The sequence below is a fragment of the Apteryx mantelli genome, chromosome 23 (assembly GCF_036417845.1).
Source record: "Apteryx mantelli isolate bAptMan1 chromosome 23, bAptMan1.hap1, whole genome shotgun sequence".
In the NCBI taxonomy this organism is placed as follows: Eukaryota; Metazoa; Chordata; class Aves; order Apterygiformes; family Apterygidae; genus Apteryx; species Apteryx mantelli.
In genome coordinates, this window is record NC_090000.1 from 4,081,143 (window position 1) to 4,109,136 (window position 27,994).

Consider the following 27,994-nt stretch of genomic DNA (forward strand, 5'->3'; position numbering starts at 1 on the left):
CCAATGCTGAACCATCTCCCCATTGCCGGGCAGGTGCAGAAACCTCTGCTTGCCCTGGCAGATGCAAATCCCAGTCCAAGTTCCTGGCTGTGCCGTGACCTTGTGTACAGTCCCCCTGGAAAGCGACACTCCCTTTTCTGCCTGGTGCTGTTCCGTCTATGCAAACCCTCTTTGTCTGTGTCCAGACTGTGTGCCTGATTTAATATTTTATAAGCCTTGAACCATCTTACACTGATCTAGCTCTGCTCTGGGAAAAAGAAATTGAGTTCTCTTCTCATACTTCATCCCTTTAAAGCGAGATAACATCTCTCAGCCATTTAGTGGACTCTCTGAAGCCTCCAAACGGGGGGGAGTGTCTGGAAGTGAGCGCTGTAAATAGCTTGCATTCGCAAATGAGTGCTGTTCTTTGTTCCCTGAGAACCACCGGCGTTAAAGAGATGGAAGCGATCTTTTAGACCTAGTGCTCTTGGCTATAGCAGGATGGGTCTCTTGAGTGTGTTTTGTAGTGCTTTCTCCAGTTAAATGTCCCAGACATGCGCTCCGTCGCAGGCAAAGACAACTCTGCAATAACAGATTGCAAGTGTGTTTCCCCTGAAATTCATATGCAGTCTGTGTCTCTGATCTCATCAGTCTCTTCATTTTTTCTGAAATGAAAGGTGAATTCTAGTGCACTTTTTAGGTATTTGATTCTTGAGCTTGAGCCCATCTGCCCTCCTAGAGGTGTAAACCTGCGGTAACTCCCTGTGATTTATGTCACAGTAGCATCAGTTGGTGCCATTGTGTTAAATGTTATACAGCAACACAGAGACATTGTGCTTGCAGACATCCATCACTTAAAGAGTATCCACGTTTTTCGACTGAGGCACAAGAGGATGGAGTGACTGGCCTGAGGTTCACAAGGAGCCTGTGGTAAAACTGGGAAATGAACCTGTATCTCCTGAGTTGGTCCAAAGATTGTCCTTCCCTCCTGTCTGATAGGGGTGTTGCTCTGGGGCAGAGCTCTTGGAAGGGAGGAGGAATCCCAGCGCCTGTGTCGTCCAGGTTGAATGTGAGCTCTGTGCCTGGCTGCTGTCGGCTCCGTGGCTTGGAGCTGGCCTGAGGGGATGGCAGCAGCTCCAGACATGGGGGCTGTTCACTGCTGTCTGCATGCCCCTCTTCTCTGTTAGCAGTGGTTGCTGCAAGCCTCGGTCTCTATCTGGCTTTGAGGATGATCAGCAAGCTTGTACTGTAGCTGTCCTGTCTGCTTTAGTTAAAGGAATTTGCCTTTTGCTTACAGTCTGCTTCCCTTCCTGTTAATAAAGCTCTGGATGAGGACTGCAGAGTGAAATCAAGGCAGATAGCAGCTTATTACTCTTTAACTTGCCTATTACTAACCAAACAGCTTATGCTGTCAGCAAAGCAGCCATCACAGCCTACTAACAGCCTTTCGCAAGAGGGGAGAGATGGGAGGCGTGGGGTGATGGCTTCTGGAAGGACTGATAATGGAAGAGAAGACGACTTGACGTTCCTCTAATGAAGCAGAAGCAGGTGTTTCCCTTTCTCTGTCTTCTGTTTCTTCCAAATAATTCACTCAGCAAAAGGAAAACAATATTCCTTTTCCTTGTTTGGCCAACCCCCCGTCATCTTTGCTTGATCTCCTTGCCCGCCAGTTCCCTGTACGCTGTGTGCCCAGGTATGCAGTGGAGCTGTCTTGGAGGAAGCCCTCAGGCTGTCCCTCAGCAGGGCTTCTATGCTCCAGCTTGTCTGTATTCCCTGGGAAACAGCATCCCACTCCTGCCTCCTGCTCTGATTTATTAACGGCAAACGTGGTATTATTAGGACTTGCGTTTATGGTCCCGTTGGAGCTTGCCTGCCTTATGGCCACCTGTTACCTCTCTGCTGATCAAAAAAACCCAAGGCTTCTGGCTGCTGCATCTGTTTCTCTCTCCTGAGCCTTACCAGCGCAGGGTCATCTTGTTCTTCCCTTCATCTCTCCTAATTATCTGACGACACACTGGTACCGCTGGCACAGGCGGATTTGCAGCACGTCGCCTGTCTAGCTGGGATCCCAACAGCAACAATCCGGGGGTCTCCAACATGGGCGGTGTAACCGTCTGCCTGCCTGCAAAGCATCCTCCCTATTTACTGAGGCAGCAAGCCCAAAATCAAGTGTGGGCCTGGCTACAATTAGTACCCAAGGTAATTACGTTGAACTCATCCGAAATGATTTCCTGTGCTGTAATCACAGCCCCCGTTGCCTTTCTCTGAGTGGCTCAGCAAGACTCTTCCTGATCCGCTTCTTCCCGTGGCTTCTTGTTGCTGTGATAATTATTTTCTTCTGCTATTGCACAAAACCCACCCTCCTCTCTTCACTCCGGTGATTCTTCTGCAGTTTTATTGGGATATTTCACTTTCTGCCTGCTGAGCATTTCACACCAAAGGTCCTTTATGGTAGATTTACTTGTTTTTATTTCTTTTTCCTCTTTAATTATATTTTCTCTCCCCTCCTCCCCACTTAGGTTCCTCACTTCAAAGTGGCGCCAGAGGAGTTCCTCAAGCTGCAGTTCCAGCGGTTCACCACACTGAATCTGCACCCCAGCAACACCGACATAAGCGTGGCCGTGGCAGGAATCCTGAATTTCTTTAACTGCACCACTGCCTGCCTCATCTGTGCCAAAGCTGAATGTAAGTAATTCCCAGGCTGGGTTCAGCGTCCCCCTGCTCCCAGGTACCTTCTGTTTCATCTCCCTCTGCGTGTTTGGTTCCTCCTGCTGTGGAGAAGGTCCTGCCCGTCCCACTGGCAGCAGTGAAACCCTCCCTGAACAGGCAGTGTTTGATAGCTGGAGACCAGCGCTCCCTCCTGCTGCCTACCAGGGTGTTCATTTCCCTGGTTCCTAACAGCCGGGTCCCTTCTGTCGGAGGCAGGCTGCTATTCAGGCGGAGCAGCCTGAAACAGCGGAGACCTGCAGGGCAGGTTTTCACCTTGTTGCCACATGGAGGTGTTCCTGGTGTTTGTGAGAGGTGGAAAGGGGATGGGGAGAGACTGCCTGCCTTCTGTTTGACAATCTGAAGCGTGTTTTGCTTGCACAGATTGGTTTTTGAAATGGGGAAGAAAAAAAAGGTTTAAGCGTTTTTCTGGAGGTTATTTTAGGCAAGTATCCCTTTTTTTTGAAATGTGTCTTTCCCAAACTCACATGCAATTTGTGGCCTAAATGCAGGACTTGATTAATAGTTGATACATTGCACACCCTCTTGGGCTCTGCAGCCATACATCTGCTGGTAATTGTGCATCTGGATGCTGGAGCGTTCACCTCGGCAAGACCATATTCTTCTCTGCATAACTCTTCTAAAATGGCAGGAGCAGGCTCTGCATCATAGTGCTTGGAGAGAGGAAAGTTTTTTGTTGCTGCTGTTCTGTTGTTTTTTGTTGGTGTGTGGGGTTTTTTTCTGTTTTGTTTTGGTTTTTTTTATAGTCAGCATGTAGATAAGTGTGGTTACTACACACCAGCTATTTTGCTTTTATTATCCCATAGTCAAATTCATTAGGACTAAAGTGGACCATACAAAGAAGCCTAGATCAGGGACTTTGTAAAAGCACATGGATCCAGCATAAGCTCTGGGGACACTGGCAATAGCTTAGCAGCACATGCCACCTCCAGCCTCTGACCGTGGGTCCAGATACATAGGAAAGGCAGCATCCTTCCTACTCACATTGCCTGCTGTGCTAGTAACACAGAGCATTGTGGTTGACTCCTGCACAGAGACAGAGGAATAAGAGTGTTCTTGAGTTTTCATTTTGCTTTATGCACCCTGGGGAGACCACAGCCTCAGCTGATACAAATCAGGGAATTGACTTCAATAGGTATGCTCAGATGTACCCTAACAGGAGGACCTGGCCCAAAATGATGCAATCAAAATCATGCAAATGTTCCTACGTTACTTTCAGTACTGGTATTTTTCATTGTGTAACCTTAACCTTAAAGAAAAAAAAGTAGATAGATAGGAGGAGGATAGATAATTGGGTTTTCTCACCTGCAGTGCAGCATGCTCACAGTTCTGCCCTCACGCTGCTGCCAGGCACGGAGCACACATACACATCATCTCATCTCTGTAGACCCCTGCCCTCCTCCCCAGTTGCACGCTGAAACATGCAGGTGCCTTCCATTGAATGCAGCGGGGTATTAATTTGATTCTTCATTTAGCTGGATCAAAAATCTTGGGAACCAAATTGTTTGCATTAAACTAACATCCTTTTAATTGAATCGATCCAGTTTGTTTCACTCTGGTATTCCTGGATAGCTCAGTGTCTAGGATGTGCTGTGCAACCTGGGTCTTTCCCAGACCCAGGGAAAGAGAGGGTTAGGTGCCTTTCGTGCCAGTGCATCCTGTTCTTTATGCTCGGTAAGGGCCTTACCTGAGCAAGGATTGTAGTGCAGCGTGCTCTCAGGCTGTCATGGAGCGCAGGAAAGGCACAATCCAGCTTCTTGCAGGAGCGCAAGCCCTCATTTTCCCTTAGGACAAGCAGTGCTATTAAGCATAGCCCTTAAACAGCTAAGTGGAGGCACTCTGGGCTTTCGGGAGGTTTTCTGAAGACAAATCAGGGGAGCATATGAACTGTCTTCATGAGTGAAGAAATCCTGTTTTGAAGGATGTTATTATTTAGATCCCAGGAGAGAAAGTCATAGCTGTTTTGTTTTAAGTAGAAGGCTGCTTGATGGGACTCCTGGGTCCTATCCCATCAGGCTCATACTGTCCCTGGTAGAAGTCATATCCTTCCTCTGTGCACTGATTGTCATTTCTTCTGGTAGAAGCAGAAAATGACCCCCGAAGTCAATGGAGTTAGGCCAGCATAAATGTAATGCAATGCTGAACAGAATAAGATTATGTGACTCAGTTTCTCTGCGGTGTGGAATAATTAACTAGTTTATGAAGTGCTCTGAAGTCCTAACATGAAACACTTTGTGCATTTGTATGAAATTCTTGACAAGAAAAGGCAATACAGACAAGTACTGAGATGGATAAACATCTTAAGAGCTCCTCTGTAAACAGCTGTCTCACTCCAATTGGTGGTGGGGGGGAATAAAGTCCAGTATTTGGGACTAGAGATCAAGGGACTGAGTCAAAAAGCTCATGGTTCCCTAGTGCCACAGGGAGATGTTTGAGGCAATCCTGTTGGGTGTAAGAATGGGGGTAGTTGATGGCATTCACTAATTCTGCTCCTGGACTTGCTGCTACTGAACAAGGTAATCAGGAACCTTAGGAAAGTGGCATCTCATCCTGCTGGGCTGTCTGGTTCCTTACGCTGCACCAAAGCAGAAGGGACCATTAGGGTGAAGGAGTTGCAGCAGGGAAAACCCCATGCAGCCATAAACAGAACCGCTGGGCCTCTGGGCCTCCACCAGCAACACCTGGGGAGAAGGAGCCTGTCTCCCTCGCTCCAGTAGCCACGCGGGGAAGAGCAATGACCGGGGATGACCACGAAGCAAGGTGAGGACTTCCCATAGGTCAGCTCTAACCACTGACCTACCTCTGTGCATACTTGTGGTCCCCAGCGGACCTGTGGCTGCCTGTGTGGGCTGTGGATACCCCTGCTTGGGCATCTCCTCTGCATCCACCCGGCAGCAGAGGCTGCAGCTGTACAGACAGGCTGGGCCTAATCCAGCCTCTCCACACACGGTCGTCCTCACTTAGTACTTCGGAGTTGCCAGGAGGGGTCTGCAAGCCCCTGCTCGTGTTGGGCCTGCAAAGCAGCAGCAGCGTCTCGCATGCCCTTGTCGTCAGAACAAAAGGGAGTCTCTTTGCCTAGTAGAGTCTTCCCTCCACGTGACAAGAGGAGTTGCGAGCAGGAGGCCTGATGAGGCTACAGGTAGGATCTAAAGTGCTGGGGAATGATAATTTCATCCAGCTAGAGGAGAGGAGATGAAAGGCTTGCTTTCTTTCCCTGGCCATTCTTCCTCCTCGCTGTGCCCGATGCGGTTTAGAGACTTACCAGTTGGGCTCTGCCGCCTTTAATGCCGAGGCCACGGCGGCTCTCTTACCTGGGGATGTGGGAGTGGAGGAAAAGCTGGCAAAGGGGCTGGAGAGGTAACCAGCAGAGAGAAAAATGGGAAGGGGGCGTTAATCAAAGGAGCAGAAACTGAAGGGCCGATGCGAATCACACAACTCTCAGCAGCTGGCCTAGGGAGTGCTTTCCAGTCTGCATCATTAACGCACACTGAGGCAGGCAGCCTGTCGAATTAAGGAGCAGGATCTAATTTTATTTTTGCAAGACTGAAAATAACTGGAAACAGTACCTTTTAAAGGGGATAGCTGAAAACTGCCCACCCCCCCACCCTCCACCCCTTAAGTATGAATATCTGTCCCCTCAAAAGCCAAATCATGGTGTAAATCTGCATTTCCCCTTCAAACAGGCTGGCCTGCAAGATAGCATGGCTTTCACTTTTACTTGGTGTCATGCAAAGCTGAGCAACATGGGGCCATGATCTTTGGCAGTGCCTCCATAACTACTGCGGTGCAAGCAGTCCCTAATGACAGCTCATGTTTCACCATGATGTTTGCCTGAGAATGCTCTCCAAGGACAGAAACATTTTATGTTCGGTGATATTCTTGGGGACTTCAGTCCGTGGATTTTAGTGCCAGCTCTAATGATGCGTTCTGGCATTGGTTAGTGGGGCAGGTCTGTTCAGCCCTCATCACTGACTTAAAATCAGTTCAGGTTTGGTAATGAGTACTTGGGGAGCCGTGTCTAGCTTTGCTCCCACCTTCCCAAATGTCCACTTCTTAAGTACAGTGCAAAATGCCATGAAATTTAGACCACTGTGAAAAAGCTGGGTAAATTCCCTTTTTTTTTTTTTTTTGTCCAAGACTTTCATTGAATAAAGTTAGTACAGTGTTCTTAAAATCTTCTGCAGTTTTGCAGCAGCACAGTTTGCGGGGTTGAGCCCTAACTAAGTTTGTTATTCACAGTACTGTTATTCACAGCAACCTTTCTGATCCCATGTAGGTTGTGGAAGAAGGTGAAAATAAAACCCACAGAATCAAATGGAGGGCTTAGGCAAAACTTACAGTTCACTTGAGCTAGCACCAAGAAAAGTGTTAAAGTAGGGTCTAGGCCATGTGTCCTCCACACAGAGCAAATTGACCCGCCACTGAGAAAGATGAAGTAGTCTGTGTGATCCAGAGAAGCCCTGGTTATGGCTGTTTTCGTGGTTCCCTGCTGAGTTCCTACCTGTGGAAAGGGGGAAAGGTAAGAGGCAATGCATTGTAAAGAGCTCAGTGCAAGCTTGGCTTGCTGAGAAACTCTTCACTGTGAATAAGAGGCTCCTCATCTAGGATGTATCCCTTTTAATGCGTTGCTTTGTTACCTTTGTGAAGTGCTAGGAGTCCTTGAAAGCAGCACTCTAACTCTAATCTCGCTGCATTGTATCGCTTCCCCATCCCCTGACCTTCTGGGAGAATGAACTGTTTAATACAGTCAAAGCTATGTTTAGGTTAAGAGCAGAGCTCTGGCTCGAAATGAAGACTTTTTTTGTTCTTCCAGCAGCCGGGCCTTGATTATTCTCAGTTCTGTTCTTTTGCTCTTCACTATTTTGATTTCCTTCGGTTCAACTTTTCCCTTCCTTTTTGAGCTGTCTTCCTATAGGAGCAAGATGTGTGTGACCATGTAGCTGTCTGCATCTCGCTAATGATTAAATCTGGGGGCCTGTTTGATCAATCAAATTTGACAGAAGGGATTATTTCTTACATGAAAATAAGCAGCTGGATAGAAGAAGCACCAAACATACTTCTGTTTGTTTGTTTTATTGTGGGCTTAAGGGTTTTCTCTAGGAATCCTCAGTCCTTAATTAAGTCTGCACTGTGCTAGGACTATACTCACAGTTGCATTGCTATTTTTATGTATAGCTATTTTTGTTTTCTTACAATGATTTCTGCTTCATCTGACACGCTGCAGAGCTTTTCATCCCCAGGGACATGCATCCTGGGAAACGAACATCTCCCTATCACAGTGCTCCAGGATCTTCGGAGGTATCAGACTGTGCCTCGCAGAAGCACTTAGTTTGGGAGTTAGTAATGCAAAAGTTTACAAGGAAGAATCATCTTCTAGCAACCAGTAATAACCAGGAAAAACTCCCCCATGTGCCATTAGATAACGGAAAACATGCCTGAATTGTGCAGTCCTGAGGGAATTTGTATCAGCAATCTTATCTCTTCCCAAGGGGTCTTCAAGGCTACTTTTTTGGGTAGCTGCAGAACAACTGGAGAAGATCCATCTTTTCCTGTCCCCTGCTGACCCAAGGAATGAGCCTGACCTGTGACCACAAATTCCTTGCATTTTAGCATGCAGGCACAGAACTAGTGCAGGACTGGTTCCTGCCAGGGTGATCACAGGTCACTGGAGAGATGTTCTTTGAACCAAGCATGCAATTTAAAAAATGTCTGTTTTATTTCCCCTTTCATTTTAAGGCCTTTTAAACCTAGAGAAGTTGCTTCGCCAGTTCCTCATTTCCAAGGATACTCTCTCAGTCCGGATGCTAGATGACAGCCGGGACCCTACCCCCCTCCTAAAAGAAATCAGAGATGACAAAACAGCTACTATCATTGTACATGCCAACGCCTCCATGTCTCATACCATTTTGCAGAAGGTAAGTGTTTTTAAGTGTTGCATTTGTAAATGCTGCTGCTTTTGTTGAATGAGGTACCGTGTGGGTATATGAGCATACTCTTGCAGGTATTATATGATATTAGAGTGTAAAAATTCCTGCTGCAACGCTGGACGTGATCTCTGCTGGGAGAGGAGTTGCCACTGATGGAGTTTCTGGGGAAAATAATTTGCTCTCTTCCTGGACTGTATCTATAGAAGGAATGGTATAATTGCTCTGAGCTGATATATTTGATTTCTAAAAGTGTTGCAGGCCTGTGGTTCCAGTTGCCATCAGACTGGAGTGGAAGTGGAAGGCTGCTTAGCACTTGGAAATTAGTCAATCAGTGCAGTAGGGTTTGGTTTTGGTTTTTTTGTTTTGTTTTGTTTTTTTCCCCTGAAGTACATTTCTAACTTTGTGGTTCCCTTTTTATTGTCTTATTAACTGAGATTTTATTTTAGTCATGTTGATTTTTAAATGGTCTCTTGCCACAGTTTTTAGCATTTGTTTAGATAGCCCTTCAAAACTGAGCAGCGGCTCCAGATGGAGCCTGAAGTTGTGTATAGTTTCCCATATCCTGGAAGGAACAAGAAGTTCTTTGCTGCATCAAGGCAGGACCGAGGAGGTGGAGTCGCCCCGTGGTGTGGGATGGCTGCTGTTGCATGCATTGCGCAGTGTCCTGGATGCGCTATCAGGGAGTCAGTCATTCAAAGGCCCTGACATGTATCAAATTCAGCCCTGCTGACTGCCAGCAGAAACCATTAGAGTGGTTCTTTTTTTTTCCACTGCATGTAATTTTATATTTCTAAATGAGCAGTTATTTCAAGGTAGAAATGCAAATGTTCTGTCTGAAAATGCCAAAATCAGTGAGGCATTTCATCACGTTCCAAGGGTGTTCTCTGGGGGCAGGGAGCGCGGATGCTGATGGAAAGTTGTGCAAACCAGCGGTTCCTTGGGAGGACAAAACCCAAACCTGCTGCTTTGGGGGGAAAAACGTGGTTCTTCTGAAAGCTCCCAGCCAGTTTTCAGTATAGGAAAAAGACTGCTGTGTGGCAGATGTCAAGGAACAGTAGGAGAATTTCAGTCGTGAAGGCACAGCACACCCCGGGACCTGGGCAGCGGCGAGCGCCGGCGCAGCGAGCGCCCCTGGCCCCTGTGGCGGTGCTGGACCCTGGCCCGAGGCCGAGGTCCGGCAGGGGCCTCTCACGGGCCCCGGGCTGCCGGCCGGGTCCCCATCTGCCGGCACACGCTGCCGGACCTTTGCGAGGGCCCGTAGGGCTCTGAACCAGGTGAAACGTGAAGAAATTGGAGAGCGGGATCTTGCTGGGGTGATTGGCAGGTTTTTGGCCCTCCCCAACAATTTTCTTTTTTTTAATTTTAATTTTATTTTATTTTTGGTTTCTGAGTTAATAGCGGGTTGTCCCCTCTGTCTGTTGCCATAGTGACTTGCTACAGTCGCGCAGCAGCGGCTCTTTCGGCACACGCGGTCTCCCTTCCCCGCTCTCAAGTGCGCTGGTGTCACGACTGATAAGGATGTCAAAGATTGCCAAGATTTTTCAGCAGGTCTGGAAAATTTAATGTAATCTTCCTGCCTAAAGGATTGCAAGGGGCAGCAAATAAATAATAAGCTTATTATCTAGGAAATTCTTGCACCTGGAGAACCCAGAAAGTATTTTCTTTATAGAGAGGCAAGCAGAGCAGGGGGGTGAGGTCGTGTCTGGCAAGTCCTCAGCCCCAGCCCAAAGGTTGGGCAAGGAAAGGTAAGGAAAATATGCCATTGATTTGAAGGTGCCTTTGGTCAAACCTGCCTTAGCAGACTTTTCCTGGCCTTGGACAATGAGGGAAATGGCAGTTTCTCATCTCTCACCCTCCACATATGGTCTCGAGATACATGGTTGCTTCCCAGATTACCAGTCTGTCCTGGCTTCCCACCTGCCAGCAGGTGTGTGAAGTGCCTGGGAGCGATGGACGGAGAAAGACGCTTTGTTGCTCGCTTTGATTTTCTGCCCTTGAAATCAAAGGCACTGACTTCAAAGTAGGTCAGAGGGAGAGCTGACATTATTGCTGTCCCCAGGAAGGGAGAAGGGAGGGACCTGGGTGCCGGATTTTATCGCGTGGGGGTTTAGAGGTGAGGCGGCAGCCTGGAAAGCTGGCTGTTGGGAGGCTGCGGAGGCTCCTCGCTAGCCTGCTCGCTCGCTCCCCCTTGGAGTCGCCGTGCATTTCTGATCGAATCGTTTTGCTGTTTCCATCTTGCCGCCTGCGCAAGGGGGATGACAGCAATGCACGTCAGGAGGGCCGTGCAGCTCTGTGGGCACGGGGCAGCCGAAGCTTGCCACGCTGCCCGCGTCCGGCTCCCTCCAAGGTGTGGCCGGCACAGCGACCTCGCCGATCGCAGAGCTGCATCGGCCATGAGCATTTGGATAACGCCGTGCATGGCACGGGGTAAGTGCTGTTGTCACTGCTCATCTCTCACTCCCCCCCTCTTATTTTGTCCTCACCGGTTCTCCCCCTTGTTGGGCAAAGGTCCTTGCAAACCTATAGTGGCCCTTTTCTTCCTTTCTGCAGGCTGTACCATCTCAGCTATGACTAGTGTAGCAGATGCTGTCCATTTACTTTGTTAATTAACGTTACATGCAACTGATGGAAGCAGAGGAATGGGCAAAGCCGTCCTCTGCAGTGTGGTTGAGAGGTGCGTCACCGAGGGGACGTGTGGCAGCTGGCTGGGGAGGAGCGGAAATGCTTGCAGAGCCCCTCTGAAAGTAACGTGTCCATCCAGTGCAGCGCCCGCCACATTTAATTGTAGGGAAATAGGTCAAGTAGAGTATGCAGGAATAGGTAAAGGTGCCATCTAAGCCTCCTTTTTTCTATATCTGTTTCCTTCACTCACCTTCTGTTGCCGCTATACTCCAGCTAGTGCAGGAGATTGAAAGAGAGAAGAAAGAGAGAGAGATGCTCCCCTTGGTCCCTCCCTCCTGCCTCCGATGCCTCTAAACGGTCTGAGGTGATCTGCAGTCCTCTCTGCCGAGGTCCAGAAGCATGATTTGAGGCCAGCTGTGCTTGGCAATGAAACACAGGCTCCTGATTTCAGAAAGATTTGCAGATTAATCCCCCACTTTCCTGAGCATCTGTTCCCACAACCAACTCCTTGTGGACTGAGAATTCCGGATTTTGGAAAAAACTTCAATGATCTGGTCTTTGGTCTCCAGAGCAGATCATCTCTCAGAAAAATCTGTTTGCTTAAACCATCCTTCTTTTTGCATCTCTATGCACTTTTACCCTCTTCCTTTCTATTTCTGTGGCCATCAAAACCCTGTCTAAATTCTGGAGAACTGAGTTCTTGGTTTCATTCATGCTAATCAATTTGCAGGACTGGAGCCCCCATTTGACTGATAAATGTGGGAAACCCACTGCTGGGATGACCATCCCTTTCCTGTAACTCCAGAAGAGCTCCTTCCTCCTTGCTCCCTGCATTCCCAGTGTTTGCAGGGAAGGGAGACAAGCGCTGAGCTCTTTTGACCAGTGCTTTCCTTCAGTATGTTTGCAAAGAATTTGATATTTGAAGAGGAGACAAAATTATACCAATCAACAAACAAGCAACCCTCATCCAACCTCACTTTCCTCACAACACATATTAAAGCTGGAGCTCTTCACCCCAAGGGGCTCTGGAGACCACTTTCCCCTCAGGCTGGCGCTTTAGGAAGCTGCCTCACCTTGTCGGTGTCTGGACGAGCCATTGCTGTTAGGGGTACCAAAAGCTTTTACTTCTAGTGGGCTTCTTCCTTGCACGTTCTCTGTGGCTGGATGCACCTGCTAACTGGGGCCAAATGCAGCAGTTGTGATGGTTGTTGTGAAATGTGCCGCAGGGTTAGACGAGCTCAGCGTAAGGGTCTGGAAGTGCAAGTTCAGGGCACTGCTGTGCTATTTTTCTGTACCGTGCAGCTCTGCTTCCTGTGCAGGTGCTTTGTCAGTACTGTCGCAGGGAGGAGACTTCAGAGGTAGGTTCAGTCCTGCTGAAAAATTGGTTCCTGGGACTTTAATTTCACAGGTCAAATTGTGTTGCTGTGTCCCACCCTTCCCTGCTTGTAAGAAGACAGCAGCATTTGTACGTTGTGATAAGGATGAAAAAGCAAATGTGGCCCAGTCTCTGCCTTGTGGGAATCAAGATCGAAGATTGTCAGTCTCTAGTCTAATCTCCTTTCCTCTCCTTCACAGGCAGCTGAACTGGGAATGGCGTCTGCCTATTACACGTATATCTTCACTAATCTGGTAAGACGTTTTTCTCGGCTCTTCTCCCGTGCGTGTGTAGAGTCACGTTAATGGCAGCTGATCTCCCCGGCCTGTGCGAGCAGTGGGCAGAGCCACATGCTGGCAGGGTGCAGGCCGTGGGCTGGGGGGGGAGGCCAAGGCGGAGAGTCCCTCTGCAGACCTGGACATCAGTTCAGAAGAGTCTTGCCCTGGCCTTCAGGAGGTGAGGGCAACCTGGTGTGTGGCAGCAGCGATGCTGTGCCATCGCCAAAGGCAGGATTCGTAGACGTGATTGCAGAACGGATTTTCTGAGCCCATGTGATGAGTTGTGTGGGCTCTTGGAGACCCGCAGCAGGGGCAGGCGATTGCTAACTGAGAGCTGTGCTCTTGCTGCAACATCTTCCTCCTGCCTTCCCTGACCAAGCTGGGCTGTGAAAGTGTGCAAGAGAGGAGGTGAAGCCACCAGGTCCTGCCCTCTTGGACCTGCTGTTTGCAGCCAGGGCCCGGCTCCAGGCTCTGACCCGAAGCCCCCTGAGGACAGGGCTGTTGGCTCGGGTCGGGCTCGCCTGGTTTGCGCTGAGGCTGTCTGCAGCGGAGCCCCTTCCCGGCGCTGGGAGGAGGGCAGGCGGTGCTGCTGCCCGGGCGCAGAGGGCCAGGAGGCGAGCGCCTTGCTGCTGCGCCGTGGAGAGCGGCTGGCGGCTGCGTGAGACACTGAAGGGATGATACCACGAATGCGACAGGCAGAGCAGGGTGTATCTTTTCAACACGGCCCCTGGTGATTTAGTTTTATAGCTACTAATAACATTAATGGGGGGATCGTGTGCTTAAATCCCTGAGTACTGTGCTAAACAAGGAGTAATGGGCTTAGGCAGCAGCAGGGGGAAGCCCAGAATAAACATTAGGAAAACTTCTCTTGCCGCAGCAGCTACAAAGCTCTTGAGCAGGCTGCCAAGTGGAATGAGGGAAATGCTACCCCTGGGGAGACCAGATACCTACCGATTAATGCTGCTGTAGGGATGATAGAAACCTGAGTGTGGCAGGACGGACTGGATGATTAAGTGGAGGTGCCTTCCAACCCCAAATGATACTCATATTCTCTAATTTCTATTAATATTTATGCCTGTGTGTGTGTGTGCCAGGAAAGCCGAGAGCTGAATCACGCTTTGTGTTTGGGTGGGAGACAGACGGGAACGGATGGAGCCAAACGTGTAGGAAGGAGAGCTTTAGTGGAGAAGAGAAAGGGAGAGAAGTGAAACGGAGAGGTTGAAAGCCCGGAGAGCAGTTGGGAGACAGAAAGGAAAAAGGGATATTCAAAGGAGATGTCAGCAAGAGAAAAATGCTACTCACAAGCTTTCTACCTGAGCTAATAGCATTCAGGTTCCTGCTCAGCATGCAATCCATAGGTCCTAACCTTGCTCGATATCAATCCAGCGAGACGTAGCTCGCTGGTCCTCCTTTTTCCCACAGAAATGATTGGCACCTGTCAGGGAAGTAAAAGGAGGGGAAATAGCTGGAGGGGGTGAGCCAGTGATGGGCACTGGGAGGGTAGAGCTAAGCTCTCGGGATGTGAAGATCTCCTGTTTTAAGGTTGCTTGTGTTAAGGCAGTTGTTGCTGCTTTATCATTTCTCATCTCCTGTCCCAGGCCCAAATGAGACTGTGGCTGTGCTGCTTACAGACCTGGTAAATGACAGTGACTGTCCCCCTTGGTTCCTGGTCAAAATCTTGAACTATTCAGAATATTTCCTAATCCCAGCAAGCAGAGAGTGCCCGCCTGAGCCCTTCCCAAACACAGCCTCTTCCAGCTGACTCCAGGTTCCTACCTCCCATGCCCCACTGTGTTTAGGAGAGAGAGGACCTCTCTCCCACTTTGTCCGTCACACAACCAAGATACTAATTTTTTTCTTAGCCTTATGATTTGGGGGCCCCAATTCATAATTTGGACTTGTCAATGTTGCTATAATGCAAATAGTGAGAGATCTCCATCTGCACATCCCCTAGCACAATGAAGTCCATGTTCGTGGATGGTGCTCCCACAGCAGAAATAACTAAAAATTAAGGTACCCCACCCTGGTCCTGGTTTTGAGCATGGGTTTGATTAGCATTTGTATGTGGGTCAAGAGCTGAAATTTTTCTTTGAAACCCTGTACTGCAATTGTGAGGCAGGTTAGAAAGAAATGAACTTGGTGGATACTCTCACAGGAGATAAATCTGTTTACCCTGATTTATTTTACTGCTTTGTCCAAAAGACCAGCCCTCAGCAAAACGAACCAGATTTTTGACAGGGATCGTAAAAGAGGAAAGGTGACATCGGGCAAAACCTGGGCAGATGGAAGAGATGGTTAAGGAAATTAGTAATATTTAAATGGGGATGAGAGATGGGAGTGAGCAATTTAGACTAATAAATCTGGAGGGATTATCAAGCTCCTAATGAACCCTCTGAGGTTTTGCAATCACTGCCTAATAGAAAAGATAAAATCATAGTGAACTGCTGTCGAGGGGAGCAAGCAAAAAGCTGGCTTTAGATGGAGGCAGAACCCATCAGAAGGGAAATAGACAGTCTGTATAGCATTAAACTACTTGGAGATGGTAAAATATGTCAGGCCAGAAAGAAGAGAAAAGGGGATAAAATGCTGCATTAAACACCTGCCCTCAGGCAGTAGATGGGAATTCTCTCTCTGTGTCCTGGCATTAATTTTATTTAATAAGCGTATCCCAACCGATAGCTAGTTACGTCTCCCAGCTCCCTCCTCTGCAGAGCGTTGGATGGAGGCAAGTTGCTGCAGCTCCCCTGGCGCTGCTCTGCGGGCGGAGAGGCTCGGGGTGGCCGGCTCCTCCGTGGAAAGCCTGGAGATGGCAGATCCCGTAGCTGTTACTCGCCCCGCAGTTCAGCGGGGAGGCGGAAGGGTGCACGAGAGCAGGTGGCAGCCTTTGGGGGAAGACTGTGGGAGCAAGCGAGGAAGTCCTCGGCTCCCAGAGCGTTTCCGCCTGAGCCGAGGCAGAGGCGCGCAGCCTGGTGTAAAAATAACCACGGCTAATTTGCTGCGTGTGAATTCATTATCAGCCTCCTTCAGCCAGCTCAGGGGACCCTTCTTGTTAGTGACAGAAGCTCAACAGATTTTCCAGGAGTCCTAAGGAAACTCACGGAGCGGAGCTGTTGTGTGGTGTTTTTCTTCCCTGTGCCCATCATTGCTGTTTTGGGTGCTCTTGGGCAGTCGGCACCCTTCTGTCTCCATTCCCCTCGCAGGAAGTCTGAATTTGACCCACATCCCTTGCTGGCATCTTCACATGGTGACGTTCCCTTGCTTTGGGACTTACCCATTTGGAAGGGCTGCAGTTTCCTGGTGATTCATGGCAAATGCTGGCACCGTGGTGGGCTGCTGCCCTGCGGGTGGGTTGGACCGCGCCCTGCTGGGACGAGCGCGTTGCCCTGTCCCTGTCGCCCTCCCGGGAACGCTGAGCTCCTCCGGTGCTGCGTCGCCGCGCGTCTCGCAGCAGGGAGGTGGCATGCTCCCTCCTGCGCGGCACGCAGTCCTCACCCCCGGCAAATAACGCAGGAGGAGAGCAATTTGTTTAGCTGAGAAAAAGAACTAGGTAATATTTGAGAGAAGAGGAGGTAAAACTTGAGGCCATGTTGACTAATTTGATTTATAATAATACTAATAAGGAAAATGCATAAATAGGGCATTATAGTCAGTCTGTTGTGAATTGAAAAATATTCTTTCCCCTAGTACTGGAAATTCTTGAAATTATCAGCAATGCAGAGCAGGAGTGATGTTGGATGCGTCCAAAATCCTGTGCTAGAATTAATTTTGTAGCTTTGTTAATTCTCTGTAGCTGCTTGTCTTTGTCTGCTTTTTTTTCTTTTTCTTTTTTTAATATAACGTGTGGACCTTGGGCTGGGTTTAAATTTCAAAACATCTATCAAGGAGATTAGATGGAAATAATTGAAACAATTAAAATTATTACTGTAAGGAGGAAGGTGTAAAGGAGTTTTACTAGTGCTTTGAGTCAGACAGTCTATTCATTGGATTTAGTTTAGTTCCCCAACAATATTGTGCGGAGGTGTTGTTGCTGATAAAACAGCTGCTCTATTCAATTTCCAGAGACCAGATAAATCAGTTTTGCTGTTTTTTTGTTTTTGCTTTTTTCTTCTTCGTTAGTGATTTATAAAGAGGTTGCCCTTCCTATAGGATGAGGTTTTCAAAACGGCCTTGTTGGTCTGGGTGCCCCACTGGAACTGGATGGGAGTCCTGTCCAAATCACCTAGACAGCATCACACGTTTCAGCCTTAGTTTGTCACTGCGGTAAGATCCTTTGGAAGGGGGAAGTGATATAAACTAAAACAGAGCTAAAGTGGTCTAAAGATGCATAGTTGAGTGGGATAGTGGAGCTTAGGGTTTTAGCCCTACTTTGTGCCATTGACCTGCTGTGCAACCTTGATCCAGTTACCTTCCCTTTCCGTGTCTCCATTCCGCCGTTCAGACTCCAACGTGGGCCGCGGTGTTTGCACCCCGCTACGCTAGGTCTGCCTGTCTTAAGCTTCCCTGGCTCTGGCTAGGCTCTCTCTTATTCACTAGGGCTGCCAAAGAACTTGGACTCTCCGTCATCCTTTGACAGGTTTTACCTTGCAGTCCCGCTTACCTTCCAGATTTCCGGTAGCTGATGCAAACCTTTTTGCAGAGCCCCAGTCATTCCCTGGATTTATGATTCATGTTTTCTGTGGCATGTGGTAGCAGGGCAGACGGACATCCAGATTTTGTGAGGGCACCAAAGCAATTTTTCCTTACTTTAGTGAGAAGAAAGGAAGATTTTTGACAAAGCAGTGAATCCTACATCCCTGTGTTTTCCTGCCTGAGTTATCTTACCTATCTTGGATGTTCTTTATTCATTGTTCAAAATCCTTTAGGAAGTCTATCCTGTATTTGATTTCCAGTTGTTGAGTAAATCATTCTCTTGGATACAGCCCATGTCCTCTGCTGTGAGAGCAAATCTCTTCCTTTTCCCCTGCCCACATGCCACCTTGTCCTGTTGGTCCTTCAGACTCTGTCCCATATTTTCCAAGATCTGTACTTTACAGGTCCCAATGTTAGCATTTGATCTCTCTTTGAGGATTTGTCATTCTTCAAACCTTGGGCTTCCCACAGAGAAGTTGAAGTAAATGGCTTTTACCAAGGATGTGCCCAGTGTATTTTTCTAAAGTGCAAGTGCTCTCATTTGAAGAACAGCCTCCAAAATTTAACAGCTCTCCTTGTGTGACGAGATAAGACTCATCCTTACTTGCATACGGCATACTCTGATGGATTAGTGAGGCAGTGATTTCCTAAGAGCGATCAGATAATATATGGACAGTTCCCCTAAACTGCCACCGAGTTCATTGAGTTCGCAGATCCTATTTAACTACATGAATGGCCAAGTAACACAGTGTGTTGGATAGATCTTCCCCATCTACTTACCTACTCAAAAGGACACAATTTGTTGCTATGATGACTTTTTTCTTCTGGAGAAATTGATTTTTACATGTGGCCCATTATAAACTTACTGACTCTGTCAATACTTTATAAATAAACGAAGCCTTTCAAGAAAACCATAAAGCACTTAGCATAATATTGTCCACTTCAGTAAATAAATAAATATGTTCTTAGAGCAGCTTAGGAATGATTATCAGACTCAGCCGCTCGGCCCTAAAGGCAGTAAGGCCTAGAGAGGCAAAGGCAGGTATTTTCTCTGCTCCTGCCTGCGTGAGGCCAGCAGTGAGGTAGTGGTACAGGTCTCTGATGTGTTTCTCTGTTTTATGAAGGCAGAGTGGGAGGCCTTGTTTGCCCTGCCAACCCCCTGGGAGTGTTGCTCACTTTAATCCCAGTGTTTCATGCCCTCCACTGATGCAAACTTTTTTCTCCTTCTCCTACTCTTGCTCCTGTGCATGATCTCCATCAGTATGGGAACGCTGTAGTGGACCTCACCTCTTTTTAGCGACACGAGATATGCAAAGTCTTTTCACCTTTCTTGAAAGGAATCTGTTTTTAGCCATTCATTTGGTAAGAGGAGTTCTTCTGTTCCCCTCTCTGTCAGCGAGTCTTGCTCAAGACTCATCGTGTGGTTTGTCTCTGGCTGTGAGAACCTGGAGTGACTCCAGAGCAGTTGCACCAGATCCGGTGTAAATAGGAACGGGATCCCACCTCCTGTCCCTTCAGGCTGAGTGCACTGATCCCGCCACCCGCTGCCTGGGGAAAGGCTCCCTCGGGAGGATTTTGTTTGGCTGAGATATCAAGAACTGAGATATTTTATCTCTTCCGGCTAATCCCGAAAGGTGAATAATGGCACACACTGGCACCCGGTGATGTCGGCAAGGAGGTGACGAGGGCTGTACTGATCTTGCACTAGCTGAAAGCTTGGCTCCTGCATAAAAGCTGCCAAGCAGTTTCAATATGGCAATTGTAAGTCCACTTTAGGAGGATGATGGCTTTCCTAAGCCCCAAACAGTCTTGAAATCCAAGTTGTGCCAGAGTGAGAGTTGACTAATAGAGAAATTGAAGCTTTGGCCCAATATTCTCCTTCCCATCCCCCACAAAAACAGAGAAGGAACAGAACAGCATGTTCTGGCCCCACAGGCGAGTCCGTGGCGGGTGTCAACCAGCCTCCCTGCCCTGATGTTGGAGGTCTGGATCCTTGGCTGGCATCGAGGGGAGTGAGGTCTTTGCAGCGCGGTTGGAGTACAGCAGCTGGGCCTTTCTCCACCTGAATGCTGGACAGTGGCATCACGGGAGGATGCTTTGGAGGCTGCTAAACAGCACATCTGAAAATCCCATAATGTCCTTGCAATAATTAAGAGAGGAAGATAAGTGCATGTGTGTGAGAGAGGAGAGAGGGATGGGAGTGTGTCTTGGTGTTAGAGGAGATGGAAATGAGCACATCCTCAGCTTCTGCTGGGTGGGTTGGGATGGGATGGGATGGGGTGAAGTAGGGCAGGGTGTGTGAAGGTCTTGGAGTCACTAAAAAGTGAAATAAGCCAGTCTGTGTAGTTCTCCCCAGTGTGGGGGTAGTCGCCGCCATCTCCCTGCTTCCGGGGTGTTTTAGGTTATTAAAAATGTGATAAGAATCAAGGAAAGGAGTGAGGTCCTGTGCACACAAATGGGATGCAAAACAATATCACCAGCTAAATCAATAAAGCTAGAAGGGGCTCAATAGCTGATGCTGAGCACTGAACAATAGCAAACTGGCCTTCTCTCCGCAGCGCGGCGAGCAATTACTGGGAGCCGCTCGCTGAAGTGAGACCACAGCATGACAATGCAAGGGACTCTCAAGGGTTCGCAGATCCTCAGTTTAAAAAACATTTGCTTATCAGGCAGGCTATTATAATGGTAATAATGCCCTGCTTGACTAGCCCTTTCCACATGGAGGTCTCCGGTGTCTTTTCAGACATTAAATCTCAGGAGAGAGAGCGTGATCGGTGCTCTCTGACTGATGGGGAAGTTGGAAGAGGGAGAGCAAGGGTGGCCAGACCTGGATGTGGGGTTGTGTGGGCTGGGTCCCTCTAGCAGGGGTTTCCTCTTGCTGCAGAAGCTGGCGACCCTGTGCGGAACGTAGGTGGTGATGAGGCCCCGCAAGGTGTGCTCCTGTGCTTCAGACTGAGCTGGGAGGGACACTGGCAGTCTTGTATCTGGGGTCTCTCACCCATGTGCCCTGTCTCCAGTGGAAAACCATGGGAAACGGTCAAAGCAGAGAAGGGAGCTGCTACAAGGCAGTGATAAGGCTTCCTGGTTGCTGATGAAGCATCTCCAAGAGCTAGGGAAGACCTGGGCATCATTTGTGGGTTCTGCCTTGGTTGGTGTGCAAGTCTGGGAAGTTACTCAATTGCGTACTTAAATGGAAGTGCTTGCTTTTATGCTTTGCATCTTAAGGCACACTGCTATTCCCTGCCTCTTTTAGGCTGACTCTGGCTTTCAGGTTTTTGATTGCTTGCTTTTTATTGCTCTGTGCCTCAGTTTACTCCTCTGTATTGTGGGTATAATAATTTCCTGGCAGATATAACCATGGGGTTATGCTAGTGGTTTTATACATTCATAAAGCACTTGGCAAAAGTGCCCTGACAGTGACAATGTGAAGCAGCATACTGATGCTATTTTATTGAAGAACCAGAATGGAACTGGCAAGGTAGGAGTGGAATTTCAATCGGACTTTGCAGGACCCCCATTGCCAGCACTGGCTGAGGCTAGAGAGGGGTTGTGGGTGCTGAGTCCCAGTCAGGATCAGGCTGGCACGTGATCTGAACGTGTGAGTCGAGACCTATGCTGAGTAATATGGTTGCACCTTATGGGTTTATATTCCTAATGGAATGGAGACTATAGCCTGTAAATCTGCAGATCATAATTCACAGCTAGTGACGCTAGAAAATCCAAGCTCATGGTTTTAAAATCATGAATTACAGAGCTTGGCTGTGTAGATTTTATTGGGCAGGTTTTCCCAGTGATCTAAATGTTCAGGTCACTCCAAAGGTTTTGTCTGATGCTGTAAAGTGAGAATGCAGGTCGAGTGCTGCATGAGGAACAGAAACCCAAGAGTGACTTCATCTTCTAATAACTCCTCCAGTGCCATCTCCCAGGGAACCCCTTTGTATTCAATTAGCTAATGTGTGCCTAGCACTTGGAAAATATAGAGTGCCATAGAATTGCTAAGTGTTGTTATTTAACAGCACATATTTAGTGTTTGCAGCCCTATAGTAGAAGTCAGAAAATCTACACTGTAATTGCCTGGTGCTGCTGCAGACTTCGATGTGATTTGAGCAAAACCTGGGGATTTTTCTTTTGTAAAAGTTCATTAATTCTGGCTGCAGACCCTAAGGGCCTACGTTTTCTGAGGTTTCACAAACCAACGTATTGACTTTTCTTGGGCACTTTAAAAAACAAACCCAAAGAGGGGTAGAATTCAGGCAGCCAGAACTTGTGTACCTGAGATTAATGTGGGCATGATGTTTTATGGTCGTCCTTGTGTTTCAGGTTACACCGGTTGGCCTAAGACTGTTCCAAGGAGCTGGGCTGAAACAGAGGGCAAAGTGCTGGTCAGCTATTGCGATTATTCCCTTATAAGGAGGGAAATCTTTGGCTGTGGAATAGGGCAAGAGTTGGAGGAGGATGCAGTTTGTACCTGCCTCCTTGGTTTGCGCCCGCTTGTGTTCACCAAGCACCCTGATCTTGCCTGAAGACATGTGGTGACAAAACTGTGTTTGTGCAGGTGGTTGTTACAAGAGAGCTGGGGGGAGCGCAGGGCCCACGGTCTCCAGCCCAAGGGGCATGGAGGAGGCTAGGATGAGGCATGTGAGGGCTTGGAGTCTCCAGTAAATAGAGTCTGCTGGCAGGTACGAGTTATTTCCCTAATGGCTCCTTGCTCTTACTGCACTGAAAAGCTATCTTCTGTCCTGCAATGGCACCAGCCAGCACTGCAGATAAGAAACAGCAAATACACGAGAAGAGGAGAGAAAGGCAGTTGCAGAACTATTAAATGTGTAAGTACTAGCCCCATCATCTTTGTCTAGCAGTCAAGGCAAGGTCAGTTCTGCTTGGCCTGTTAAAATTTTTTTTTTTCTAGTTTAAAATTGCTTTCAGTATGCATCTTGTTGAGTTGACCTCGCTGAGAAACCCTTGGATCTGACACGAATCCCTGTGTACCCTTTCATCTGCATGTCGGAGTCCCATTTCTAAAATATGAACAATATTTCTCTCCCTCAGTCTGATCTTTGGAAAGGTAAATGCATTAATACTTGCGTACAGATACATACTGGAAAGAGCCATCTAAGATCCTATATACTGTGATCTCCAAGAGCAGAATTTTCCAGCCCTCTCCTCATTACACTCACTGCTCGCAGGCAGCGTTACAGGAGGCCTCTGTGCCGGACTGTTGAACCATCGCTCATCACCAGAAATCCAGATATTCCCTCTGGGAGGGTGGAAGGCGCACCAGGCTGACTGATGGGTCGTGAGGCTCTGGAAATCAGCTGAGTGGCACAGGCCTTGAATGGCAAATGAGTTTGTGTTTGCAAAACGTGGATTTGAAAATGTCGAGCGTGGTGAATGAACATATAGGAAAGGAAAAACAAACAGGGAGAGAAGCTGAGCCGGCAGCTACTAAAGTATCCGGATACTCTCACCTCTTTGCCCTCTGTAGCAAGGCTGACCTTACCAAATCTCTTATTTCATTCTAGATGAAGTGTGTCCCCCAAGGGCTGTTTGTCTCCATCTCATTGCGTAGGCAACTCTTGGTTCAGTGACTTGTTTCTGATCTGGGCACACGGTTCTGGTGCACATCTGATGTAAAAACATTTAAAGGAAGAAGGCTGGAGTCAGAGCTGAGGGAAGAAAAGGGAAACAGCGCAGGGAAACGGGTTCTTGCGGGCTGTGCGATCCCTGTGTGTTAGGGAGCAGATGCTTTATGAGTACAACAGCAACAGAAATGGGGTTTTCTGTAGCTGGAGGTTTGCCTGGAAAAAGACAGATACAGAGAGAGTCAGCTATAGAAGACGACCAAAGCTTGCACTGGAAAGCCCAAATGTGAGCTGAAAAAAGCTATTGTTAACATTTGAATTGGATTTTTACCTCCGTGGGGAGCGTGCGCAGCGTCTACCTTGAGCCGCTTTGTCTGGCACTTCTGTCGGCCCCGGCCTCCATCCTCGGCGGGGAGAGGGGCTCTTCAGAGAGGGTCGGAGCCGAAAGGGGCAGGAGTGCCCTCTGGCAGGGCTGCTCTCCCACCACGGGCTCCGCAGGGAGCCCAGCTGGGCGGTGGGAATAACCCCTGCTAGTCAGTCGGCCAAAGGAGACCGAGTATCCTAGCGGCCAAAGCGCTGGGGTTGTATTCGGGAGCTCCGGGCTCAGCCTTGTGACTGCTGCGTGACCTGGGCAAACGGCGCCTCTGCCCGTGCCTCAGTTTCCCCCTTGGTGCAGTGAGAACAGTGGTGCTGGCTTCCCTCTGGAAGGAATTCATAACTGGAAGTAAAAAAGAAGTGGGCTAAAGGTAGAGCGTAACAGTTCTGCCAGGGCCTGAGCAATGTTAAAAGCTGAGAAATATTTTCGGGGAGAAATAAATAAAGGCACCAATTTCAGATGCCTTGAGTTTTGGGAGGTCCAGCCTGAGACTGAAGCCTTGGACTTTGTGGCCATTTTGGAATATACGTCTCCTTTGCCTTCCCCATATAACGAAGCCAGCGGGGTGCTCGGGCGGCTGGTTGCTTTGTACCTCACACCATTTGCCTCCTGGTTCTGGCTGGGGGGAGGTATTATTCTGCAGGGGCTTGACGTGTCTCCTGCTGCTCTGCTCACATCCAGGTTCTCCTCAGGCCCCTCATTAGCCATCTGCCCTCGTTCCACAGGTTGACAGGATGCGGTGCGTAAATGGATAACCTGTCAAGAAGGCAGGAGGATAATATCATTCAAATGAATCAATAGTTCACAGGCAATTTCATGTTACCTAATGTTAATGCAGTTGTGTCCAAAATGCACTTAATCCTGTGTCTGATCACATTCTTGTAGGAGTTTGCCGGGCTGGAATAGTCTTGTAACTCCGTGTTTCGGAGATTTACAGACATTGTTCCTACGTGCCCGCATACGCGGGAAAGATAAAAAATGACTAGACTCACTGAGATTTCATAGTCCACCGAGCCAAAAGACATTCATATTAGTGATGGAAGAGAATGGGTATCCAGCAGTTTCTGAAACTATTACTCCCACCTTCTCACTCCGTTTTAGCAATTAGCAAAAGAGAAATTAGTGAAGAAGGCACCATTATTTCCTGCTAATAGGACAAGGAGGGCTGGACTCTTCTCCAGGAAACCGGCTTTGTTGAATAATGCTTCCGTTGACATGAGCAGCTCTCCCTTTTTGCTTGTGTTTTTTTACAATCCTTGTCATCTTACCGCCTTGTTCCTCAGTAATGGAGTAGGAGCGGCGCTCTGCAGAGCGGTCAAAGCACCCTCTGCAGGGGTGTTAGGACTCCCTGGAGCGGTATCTCCTACCGTTACATGATGGCACAAAGAAGCTGGTGTCGTGTCCTTTTTACAGATGGGCAAAACCATGGCCTCAGACAACATGAAATGACTTGACCAAGGCTAAGAAGTCAGTAGCTGAGCAGTGAATTCAGCAGGAGATTCCCAACTCCTGCTCTGGAGGTCTAACCTCAGTATTGCATGACCCGACCCTCTCCCTGTGACGGCTGTAAGGTTTGGGTCCTTAGCGCAGGCACATCTCCCTGGGCCTCAGTGAGAGCAGTGGAGGAGCCCATCTGGCTGGCAGGTGGGATCAATGTAGGCATGCCCTGTGTGGGGGAACTGGTTTAATAATTAAAACTTGGTATCACCAGATTGGAAATGGTGGTGGTGCAGTGGCTTCACTTGGCAAGTGGTAGTTGCAGTTCAGGCCCTGGTTCAGTTCAAGGCTCTTCCAGAGGAAATTAAAAATAGTAAGGAAAGGACGTGAATTTCTTTCCAGACATGGGTCTCCACGGTCTGCTGCTCTTGGTGGCTTGGGGATTCCTCATGCCCCGAGTTGGGCTGGAGAGCCGCAGCCAGTGTGCTGTTACTGTCTGGAGCTCTCAGCTACGGCAGGGAGCAGTTATGACTCCCAGAGGGAAACAGAGCTTGGAAATGGAGCGTTCCCTGATGCTCCCCAGGGATGCAAGTTGGCTCTTGCTTCCCTGTCTCTCTCTTTGGAAAGTGAAATAGTTCCTGGCCCTTTATTTATTTAGCTGAGCGCAAGCAGTGCAGGCGAAGCGAGGAATTAGGAGGGAGCCTCCGCATCAAGGAGGCCTGGGCCATTAGGACACAGAGCAGCAGGGCAGTGGCAGGGCTGGTGGAAATGCGCCGGAGGGGCTTCCCTGGAGACCGGAGGTTTGTGTGCTCTGACTGCCAGCCGGCTTTGCGAGCGATACGCAGGCACGGCAGCGTTCTCGTGCTGTGTGGAGCAAGGATCTTTTTCTGGCAGCGCCTTGGAAAGGACATTGCTTGGGAAGTATAGATCGCCTAAATACCACTTTGCTCTGGACCTCCCGTACCTGAATTGATCTTCTCTGGCCATTGGAACAGGTTATTTGCTTCGTTTGAAAACAATCGGGCATCTTCCTACCTCTGCCGTAACCTTTCTGTTACAGGGAATCTCCTGCTGCCCTGTCAGGAGAATTGGTTTATAAACCACAAAGAATAGCACTACTTTCTATTTTAAAAAAGGAAGTCCATGTGACACGGCTCCTACTAAGTACAAAAATTACTCCTGCTAAGCCTACTTGTACATCTCAGGCCTTGTCTGGCAGGAATCATGGCTCAGGAATGAAAAGTTTCTGCAGCTCACTCTGGGGGTTTTTTTTTTTTGGGGCCTTTTTGTGGAGATTGCCAAATGGCATAGTGGATTTAGCCAACATCTTTGTTAAAAGCCTGAGGAAGGTTGCCAGCTGAGTCCATCTCTGGCCCATGGTCAGTCATGGTTAGCACACAGGCTGTTCCGTACCGGCAGGTGGGTGGATTTCAACCCTAACTTGAAGGCTGTAAACTACGTGCAAGTTCTCTTAGCTTCTTGGTCCCGTCTCCCCTTCAATGGTATTGTGTGGACTTGAAGCTTTTAGTGCCTGTTTTCTCCTCTAATCCTGTTTCTGTTTTGGATTTCTGGGCTGCTTTAGGAGTTTTCCCTCCAGCGATTGGACAGCCTGCTGGATGACCGAGTCAATATCCTGGGATTTTCCATTTTCAACCAGTCTCACGCATTCTTCCAAGAGTTTGTCCAGAGTCTCAACCAGTCCTGGCAGGAGAACTGTGATCACGCTCCTTTTACTGGGCCAGCAGTAAGTAAAATCCTTCCCATCACCCACAGCCTCCCTTGGTCAGAAGCTGCAGTAGGTCCGTCTGGAACTTGGGCCAAAGGAGTCCAAGAGCCAAGGGAAATCTAGCGAAAAAAGCTGCAGGCTCGTTCTGAGCAGGCATTGGCAGTGCATTGCAAACACCATGTAGAGGTAGAAACTCTGGTCTCAAAGATATATGTTCATGCTATTGACTGATTATTATTTAATCCTACTAACCTCTGTGCTTGGGGTACCAAGCTGTGACATACACCATGTTCTCCAGATTTGGAGAATATGAAGGCGATCCTCTGACAACCTGCAGTTGCCCAAAGGGACCTCTGGGAAGGAGAAGGGCTTAGAGCTTTAAAGGTCTTGTCTGTACTTGAATGGCTGTGCTGCTTGAAATTCATGCCTGTCTTAATTTAAATTATGTTTATGTGTAAGTGTAGGAGAGGATGCCACCCTGATTCAGTGTTACCTTTGTGAAATTTGCCCCTGTGTATTTACCTTAGGAAAACTGCTTGTGGAAACAAAAGAGGGAGTCTGGATGCAAATAGTATGGAGAGAGCTGGGCTTAAGCAGATGCCAAAAGGCAGTGTTAGGTTGTGTGCTCTAACCTCTCCCTGATGAGCCCACAGATCAGTGCTGAAATCTTCCCTCGGGACTCTGAATAACTGGGAAGGTTTGCAAAGCAGATTTGCCAGGCTGGGGATGCAGGAGGCTCTGGCTGGAGCTGGGAGAAGGGAGAGGAAATTGCCATCAGTGCAACTGTTTGCATCTTTTTAATGAACTCAGAGTCCCCTTGACAACCTGAGGCAGCTCTGTATTGCTGAAAAGCTCCTTATTACCACTACAAACTGATCCTAAGCAGGCAAAATAAGGAGTTTTCTGCCCTTTGTATCTGCACCCTCTTGGCTTGCGTGAAGGCAGTGGAGCTCAGGCTGTGGTGAGTACGTGACTGCGACCAGCCTGTTCCTCCCTCAGCACAGCCCTCCTGCACCGAGTTGGCTGCAGTTGAGCTCACCAGCCAGCTAAATCTCCATAGAGTCTCTATCAGGAAGCTTCCTATTTGGATGAGAGTTGCAGGACTGTTCAGATACATTAAAAATGAATTTCCTTCTAATAAGAGAAAGAGAAGACACTAGGAACAGGCGCATTGCAGAAAATAACTGAGCTTGCTGCTCCTTCTTACCCTGGGTTATCTTGAATGACCAGAAAAATCTGTAGGTGGAAGAATGCAAGAGTATGCCCTGTTGCAGCATTTTTTTGAAAGAGTGAATGAGTTCAGAGCTGAATGGTGCTGTTTGGTTTGTGAGCCTGA

General features: G+C 48.4%; 1 protein-coding gene across 1 annotated transcript in view; it reads left to right on the forward strand.

The window, feature by feature from the left end:
* GRIK4 (glutamate ionotropic receptor kainate type subunit 4) overlaps window positions 1–27,994 on the forward strand; it is a 218,513-nt gene that overhangs the window by 144,803 nt on the left and 45,716 nt on the right. The window contains exons 5-8 of the mRNA XM_067310109.1: window positions 2,499–2,664; window positions 8,443–8,621; window positions 12,831–12,884; window positions 26,515–26,676. Of these exons, the coding sequence (XP_067166210.1) occupies window positions 2,499–2,664; window positions 8,443–8,621; window positions 12,831–12,884; window positions 26,515–26,676 (561 nt within the window). The remainder of the gene's footprint in view (window positions 1–2,498; window positions 2,665–8,442; window positions 8,622–12,830; window positions 12,885–26,514; window positions 26,677–27,994) is intronic.